Here is an 8,616-nt window from a genome sequence, read left to right as displayed (position 1 = left end):
CACACACACACGCACACACACATACACACACACACACGTCCAAACAAAGGGATAGGATTGTGAAGTCTCTTGAGCAGACAGTGTTAATCCTATTGACAAAGGCTTGTCTGAACAGTGGCCTGAAGAGAGATGAGGCTAATTCTCTTTATAGGGACAATAAACCCACAGGTCACCAAGGCCAAACACACTCACACACAAAGAATATATATTTGATATAAACACACACCGTAGCTTTCTTTTTAGAGTTGAGCCCTAGTTCAGAAAATAAAAAAGTGCAATAATACAGTCCAGTTTATCATATCAACTCTTGCTGCAATTGTGCTGCATCTAAAGTCAGCTTCAATCTCCTCCTGTAAATAAATGTGGCTCAGGAGATTTCATTGTCACTGATGGAATTTAACAAAGCGATATTGACAATGCAGCTTATTTTTCTGGAATAAAGAGGGAAATGTAATATTGTTTCATTCTCTCTTGCTTTTATTGTGATGTATTTCCAGGCACCAAAAACGTAACCTATTTCTCTGCCATACTTGCTGTCTCATGCCAGAATAATTTATCCAAGGCGAAGAAACCAATATTACATTTCTTATTAAAAAGCAGTGATCCTTCACCTTTTATCCACTCATTAAAACACACATATATACACACACACAAGCAAGCAAGCACGCACGCACGCACGCACACACGCACACAGAGGTGTTTGGGTGTCAACAGATGTGCTCAGAAGTACCTACGTTCACACAGACACTTATAAAAAACAGATTTACACACATAACACAATAAATGAATGCAAATGCAGCACTGCATCTGGGTTTAAGCAGATCTTGAAAATCACAGGTGTGATCTATGACTAAGTATGCCTGTCTGTCTCAGAGGCATTTACCATCCAGCTGTGTAAAACATGTTGAGCAAATAAATTACATTTGCCATGCAGCTGCTTGCTGTCAATATAAATCACGTTAATGTGACAAAAGCCTCAAACACTGAATGATTTAACAATCAATCACTTGCAGGGGGAAGGCATTTGGACAGTTTAGTAACACAGCGCAATTGCCTTAACAAAAGTTTGTGTTTTGGTCTTCTCTGTGAGGGACACATTAAACATTGTAGTATTCAGACAGAAACCAGTAGGGACGTGACGTTGTATTTCTTGAAAGGAACTTACACATTGTTTTGTGTGTGTGTGTGTGTGTGTGTTTGTGTGTGTGTGTTTGCTCACCAGATGGGACACCCTACACGTGGTGGGTGGGCCGGGGCAGCGAGAAGCACTTCTACTGGGGGGGCTCAGGGCCTGGCATCCAGAAATGTGCCTGTGGCATCGACAGGAACTGCACTGACCCCAAGTATGACTGCAACTGTGATGCTGACCACAAACAATGGTAAGTCTGAACTGCACGTAAATGTCCAGCGGGATCACAAACAATCTGTATCGAAATTGATTCACTCCCCTACAGTTTCAGCTTTGCATTGAATTTAATTAAAGTCTGCAGACAAAGCTGTCAGTGAAAAGTTTCGGGTTGCACCCGCTGCAGTGGAGCATAGCGGGCCATACAGGGACATTCACAAGGCTGAGTCAGCACATCTGTTATTTACATCATTCTGCCTAATGCTGCTTTGAGCACCCAGCTGTATCCATCCTACTTTAGTTAAACAGATTTGCCCTATCATTATATATTATACTAACATCTGGGTTATTAGAGGCTCTGTGGCACACATAATGTCACATAGTGTTAGGTTTTTCAAACACATTGGTTAGTCTTCATCCTGAAAGCCTTTTCCCTCATACAGATAAAATATATTGTTTAAAATGTTCATGTTAGTATGCTATTCTATAGTCGACAACATGGCAATATTATGCTAGAATGGAATAATAATAATAGTGTGGTATTTTTTCCTAGTACTCGACCCTAATACAATGGTCTAACTAGCTCTAGCCTGCAATACAAGAACAATATTTATTTCCATGTCTTTTTCATGGATCATAAACTGGTGGCAAAGATATGTTGTTTTAGCCTAGGTCTTTGTATGTAGCAATCAAGTGCATATTTACAAAGTCAGCCTGAGACAGGGAGTTTTCAACCAGCTCAGTGACTTCATGTTAATAAACTCGCTAGCTAGTGCTAATTAAAGCTTCTGAAAAAACGTTGTCATTGCAGCGAAATGTACAGCCATGGACTAGATAAGAAGCTACGTTTGTTTACTTTTGTCAATCAAGGACCAAAATAGTACTAATCTGCCACCATTATTGTAAATGTGTTATTAAAAAAATGCACCTGTCCAGTGATGGAATACAAAGCTTGTTAGGCATAGTAACAGTAACTAAGAAACCAATAATCAGGGGATGATTTGATTAAGACATTTGTGCTTTTGAAATACCTGGATACATTGTATGTAGTACGATTACTACTGGGATCTGCTCAGTATTACTAGTTTTTTTTACTGTCAGCCACAAAGCAATTCCAATGGAACACTTAGGGGTTAAATGCCTTACTCAAAGGTTCTTCAGGGACAGAAGAGTGTTTGTCATTCAGCCCTCCCACAGATTTTCTCAGCTGGTCAGAGGAACTGGTTGAACTTTTTATTTTTTATTTTATTTTAACAGTAGAAAAAGGTTTTCAAAGCACTGTACTTCAAACGTGTAATTTTCTTTTCAAAATAATCTCTGTTTAAAATGAAATTGCAAAGGTCGATGTACCTATGACGTTCTTATTATGTTTCATAAGCACATGTTCTGTTACAGAGAATTTATTCTGGTTCACATTCACATATAAAAACTTCTCTGAATCCCTGCATAAGCCCTAAAAAGAATAGAACATCTTGAAAGACTGCAGTTGATAGCACTGATTGTATTGCTATATCAACTGAACTTAAAAGTGCTCTAAGCGATGTCATGCGTGTTTTAGGTTAGAACATTTGATGTCACATACAGCAAACATCTCCTCACTATCCGTGAGCTCCCTGTCCCCAGAACACACTGGGAAAAAACACGGTCTCTGCAGACAGCCCAGGGTCGACAAACGGCAACAAAAAGAAACTGTGCCCACCTGCACCACCAACCAGATACAGTGTTCCAGCTAATAACTGACAAGAAGAATTTGGGGGTAAGGGGGGGGTTAGTTAGCATAGAGGGGAGGGGACGGGATGAGGAGGAGGGAGGGGCAAGCTAGTCTTGTTTTGTTTGAAAATACTTCTGAAGTCAACAAGAAGTAACGTCACCCAACATCGCTTAGAGCACCTTTAAAAGTGACATCTGCCATACCCGTTGATTTTTTGGCTGAGACAATTTCCCTTTAGCCTTGAGAGCTTTGGATTCTGTGGAAACTTTAAAAAAACACCTCAAGACACATCTTTTTAGACAAGCTTTTAACTAGCAATATGGCTTTGTATTTTATGTGTTGCTGTTTTATTTGTTTTTACTGTAAAGCATTTTGTGACTCTTCTTGTCTGTGAAAGGTGCTAAATAAATAAAGCTTACTTACTGTGCTGAAACTAAAACTGTCACTATCCAGCTAACGCTAATGTTTGCATTAGTCTGTCAGCTCAGTGTCTGCCTTGGCTGGACGGTCTGATGAGTTGTCTAACTTCAAAGTGACTGAATCATGAATGCCATCATCAATGATGCGTTTATTCAAGAGGGATGTTTGCCTCCAAAACCAACAGTTTGTGTTTTGAAGCTCCTTTAGCCAGCTGATGGATATACTCATTAAACCAATTGCATCACTGTCTGTGGGTGTGTGCATGTGTGTCCAGACTGTTATGTTTGTTCGTGAGTAATTACTGAATGTTAGCAAAAGGGGGAAATTTCATTTACTTTCTTGTCTCCCTCTTCATCTCTAAAACTGATGAGATTACAAATAAGTCTTACTCTGTCTGGTTCTCTCCATTAATAATGTATGCATTAATGTCTCATTGTTTGGCTGAGTGAGCTTATGAAATATTACCCATATAACTCTATTTCCACTCATTACCCACATTTTGGCAGCACATAGAAACACACACGCACACACATGTGTATTCACACACAGACACACATGCATACACAAAGCCATAAATTAGATTGTACTGTTTAATTTTCAAACAGCAATGAATAACAATTAAAATCTAATAATTCTGTGAAGACTTTATAACATTTCATACTCAAATTCATTCCAACTTTAAAGGCGGTGGTTGTAATGTTGTAATTTGTAATGTTTGTCGTATTGTTGTTGTATTATCAATGGACTAGTGATATCAAGAGACATTATGCATGGAATGCTTTAAATATCACTCCATCCATCCATTAACTGTAACAATTTATTCATGCACGTGGCAATATTGTATTGATTACACAGTATATTCCATCCCTTAACCTTTTTGTTATGTTAGGTTTTTATGTAACATGCACACTGATCTGTTTTTGTGCCTCTCATTTATATTATTATTATTATTCTTAGTAGTAGTAGTAGTAGTAGTATAGTAATAATAATAATAACAATATATTTTTGTTATTAATAACGGCCTCAAATGCCCAAAAGAAAATCTTAAAAAAGTGGATTATAACTAAAACATAATTATTATTACAATAAAATGGAGGAAACAAAAGACAGAAAATGTATTTATACAAAAAGCATACTCATATACAGTACTGTATATACATACAGACATACATATTCAAAGTAAGTAAATATATAAAAGTAAACAAATATGAAGTAAAAGTGTGCTATAACATAAGAACTATATAGTAGGCGCACATAGTGATAATTATTATTACAACTACTGTATGTAGGTAACCACCGTCATATGTACCAAATCAAATTTAAGGGTACACATATGCACATAGATTTATGTAAACACACAGGCTACATACTGTATACTGCTAATGATGTACAGTATACATATACTCACATAGACCCATGGACAGTTGAAACACGAGTTATGTTTAGTTACACTTATAAATGTGGTTATACTTCAATTTGAGCAGCATATGAAACAGGTATACATGTCTATGCACAATTTCTCTGCTCCAGATAATATAAGTGTGTCTACAACTCTATACAAACGACACGCAAAAAAACAAAACTCACAATAAGTTTTCCCACAAAGCCAAGGCATTACTCTAAGAAACCAGTGTTGGCATAGTGGCGTAGAGTGAAAGTGTAGCCATATTATCACAAATGTGCAAAATTCAAGAAGGTATTTAAACAGCAAAAGCTGCAGAAATTGCCGATTGAGAAAACAAGGTGAAGAGACTAAAGAGTGTTTAACCTGGTTTCTCCTCTTCCTTCTGTCTGGGTGTATCTTTTAACTCGTCTTACAGGAGAGAAGATTCTGGTCTCTTGGTATATAAAGAACACCTACCAGTCAGCCAGGTTGCCGTAGGTGACACCAACAGACCGGGCTCTGAGGCTAAGCTGACTGTTGGACCACTCCGTTGCCAAGGAGATGGTAAGTGTTGTGTCATATCTACTGTGGAGTTGTTGATGCAACATCGGGTGGCAATCTTTAATATTTTGACTGATGGGCAGCTTGGTAAATATGTAACCATTCCTGAATCCAGAAGGATTTTTGGCTTGGACAAACAAGCTTAATTTTGAGGGTGTATATCGAGATGACAGACCCGGAATTCCTGGAGCTATGAGGTGTTATAAATGTAATGAATGAATGATTGAATCAGGACCTTTTAGCTGAGACACACAGGAGGGTTCCTGCCGGAAGATTCAAAGGTGCTCCAATTCAAAAAGAGTGGAAAGGTCAGTAATGTAGCCAGCAGCTAAATCCCACTGTGCTTTAAAATGATCTAAACAGTCTTAAAAATAACTTTAAACCTTACAGGCTGCCTGCACAGAAAAATGAAAACTGCTGGATTAGCTGCAGGTGTAAAAAGGACCTTTGAGTGAGGCAGTAGAGCTGCAGTTGCAAAAGCCAAATTGAAAGGAAATATGTCCCTTAATGACTTTCTCCAAGTTGGCTACTGAGTAGAGTGGTTTCAAAAATAATTTTCAGCTGTTTGTAGAGACATGTCTGCATAACTTTTGTGAACGGCAAATCAACGGTTGAATCAAGAGAACACCTCCAATCACTTCCCCTGTTTTTGATTTTTATTGAGTAGCTTTTTGGAGCTTTAAAGGACATTTTCTTTACTGGATGTCAAGTCAAGAAAATAAATCCTGGACAAACAAAGTTAATGGTACCGGAGGAGACTTTTAAAATAGGTGGGTTTATAACGTGTGATCATTTACTCAACAACAAAGGTTACTATACTTACGTATAGTAGAAAGTTGATTGGTCAATGATGACTGTTGAACCATGGTAGTGTTCTGTCTGAAATGCCAACACATTGCTAAACAGGTCAAGTAATACTGCATGGGCAGTGGAAGACCTAAAATAAATAAGATCATATTTGTCCTTTATCATTTGTCCAAAGGTCATCTGTGACCCTCAGAATAGCCGTCTCATATGCAGGGAAGCAGCCTAAAACCAATGTTTCCCACATGTAATTAAGACTTAACGAATTAGCTGTGAGAACATTGCGTTCTCAATAATCCCAATAAGTGTAGGCATGCCAGTCAGGAACATTGTTAAAAACTGAAACTTTTGACTTAAGACCTCCTGTACATAAGAGGTACTGGTGCTCTCTATTGGTTCAAAAAGACACATTCTCATGTCTGAAAGTCAGAAAGATAATGTAGAACCACATGTTTAGGGTGTCGGCCAATGCTCTGTGCCCTACAAAAAATAAATGACTCCTCACTCTCCCCGCACTCTGCTTGACTCAACCTTTTTCAGTGAATTTTTCAGAGTAAAAATTACTCAAGCCAATGCTGGCTGTCTCCATCACTATTGATGTATTCAGTTATGCTAGAGTACTGCAGGAAACTGAAAGGATCCTGTAATGCTGGTGAGCTAAGTGCTATACATGAATTTATGATAGCTGGTTACATTTTACACACTTGATATACCTGAATACTTGAATTACGACCTGAATAGGCTATTCCAAGTGGCAGGTGCACAGTGTGCAATTCACTGAAGCAGCAAAGGGAGTTAATGATAGAACGCTTTAATACACTGTATGTATTTATATATATGTAGTTAATGATTAGTTACTTTTTTGAAAGAGTAACGAATGATTAGTTACTGTTTTTCGGAAAGGGTAACAAATGATTAGTTACTGTTTTTCAGAAGTATAGTTACCCTTTTTCACAAGGATAGTTACTGTTTTTACTAATCATTTGTTACCTTTCTGAAAAACAGTAACTAATCATTCATTATCCTTCTACTACTCTTCTGAAATAGAGTAAGTGAGAATTTGTTACCCTGTAACTACCCTTCTCAATAACAGTAACTACCTTTCTGATAAAGAGTAACTAATTATTTGTTACCCTTCTGAAAACCGTAACTATCCTTCTGAAAAACAGTAACTAATCATTTGTTACCCTTTTGAAAAACAGTAACTAATCATTTGTTACCCTTCTGAAAACAGTAACTACCCTTCTAAAAAAACAGTAACTGATCATTTGTTACCCTTCTGAAAACAGTAACTACCCTTCTAAAAAAACAGTAACTGATCATTTGTTACCCTTCTGAAAACAGTAACTACCCTTCTAAAAAAAAAGTAACTGATCATTTGTTACCCTTCTGAAAACAGTAACTACCCTTCTAAAAAAACAGTAACTGATCATTTGTTACCCTTCTGAATAACAGTAAATAATCATTTTGTTACTCTTTCAAAAACAGTAACTAATCATTAACTACCTTTTCTTTTGTGTACTTTATTGTAAAGTGTTAGCGGTTAATGATTTGGTGATTATCTCTCTCTTTGCTCTAGTAGGGATGCCTCTGACTGCAGTCATGGTTTCATGGTCTACTGTGCTTACACATGTCGTGCCTGCACATTGCAACAATGTGGAAGTTTTCAAATACTTTCTTCAAAATAAAAACATCCACCTTGCTGTATGAGTGCCCCACCTGTTGTAGCATTCATAATATTCTATCATAGATGTTGCTCAGCTTCCACACATCCAGTCAGTGAGGTGATGGCAATAGTTACACTTTTTAAGGGGTTAATTCCCAAAAAGTGTCAAATTGGTTAAGTCATGCAGTATTGGCAACTTTATTCTACCTTAACAAATGACCAAAAAACCTTAAACAAGCAATACAATTCAAAGGTGTGATTATCTTTCCTCTCCTCATGTTGAAGTGTCTTTCTTCAAGCCTAATCCCAGTGAAAAGGAAACGTTGGTAATATGTACTGTACAATACATTCAGACATTGATAGCCAAACGTTTGGAAAGTAACATACCCTCTTTTGATGATTAGAATTTGCTGCTGATGGTTTGAATATGCTCTTGATTAAAAACTATCGTGAGGAAGAACAAGAGAAAACTTTTCATGAATACCTGAGTATGATTGGGCATATTGTTATTCTGGGGTTGCATTTGAGTGTGAAAATAACACATTGTTCATGCTCACATGGTGCCGATCATTCAAAGAAACAGTTGCTTTTTCGTGACTTGGCTTTCTGCTGTGAAAAGGGACTATAGTATGTGTGTGGGTTTTTGTGCACTCATGCATTTGTGTGTTTTTGAGTCTGCAGGTACGTGTGTGTGTGTGTGTGTGTGTGTGTGTGTGTGTGTGTGT

General features: G+C 37.4%; 1 protein-coding gene and 1 long non-coding RNA gene across 3 annotated transcripts in view; one reads left to right on the top strand and one right to left on the bottom strand.

Moving 5' to 3' along the window:
- The window catches only part of LOC116671976 (uncharacterized), a 14,728-nt gene extending 9,837 nt beyond the window's left edge, over positions 1 to 4,891 (bottom strand). The window contains exon 1 of the long non-coding RNA XR_004327431.1: positions 4,881 to 4,891. This is a non-coding gene — a long non-coding RNA (uncharacterized LOC116671976). The remainder of the gene's footprint in view (positions 1 to 4,880) is intronic.
- Positions 1 to 8,616, top strand: part of cntnap2a (contactin associated protein 2a) — a 351,650-nt gene that overhangs the window by 287,504 nt on the left and 55,530 nt on the right. For both annotated transcript variants that reach the window (XM_032503457.1, XM_032503458.1), the window contains exons 16-17: positions 1,223 to 1,379; positions 5,297 to 5,424. In XM_032503457.1, the coding sequence (XP_032359348.1) occupies positions 1,223 to 1,379; positions 5,297 to 5,424 (285 nt within the window). The remainder of the gene's footprint in view (positions 1 to 1,222; positions 1,380 to 5,296; positions 5,425 to 8,616) is intronic.

The sequence above is a fragment of the Etheostoma spectabile genome, chromosome 22 (genome assembly GCF_008692095.1).
Source record: "Etheostoma spectabile isolate EspeVRDwgs_2016 chromosome 22, UIUC_Espe_1.0, whole genome shotgun sequence".
NCBI classification, from domain to species: Eukaryota; Metazoa; Chordata; class Actinopteri; order Perciformes; family Percidae; genus Etheostoma; species Etheostoma spectabile.
This window is presented reverse-complemented; position numbering and strand designations above follow the sequence as displayed.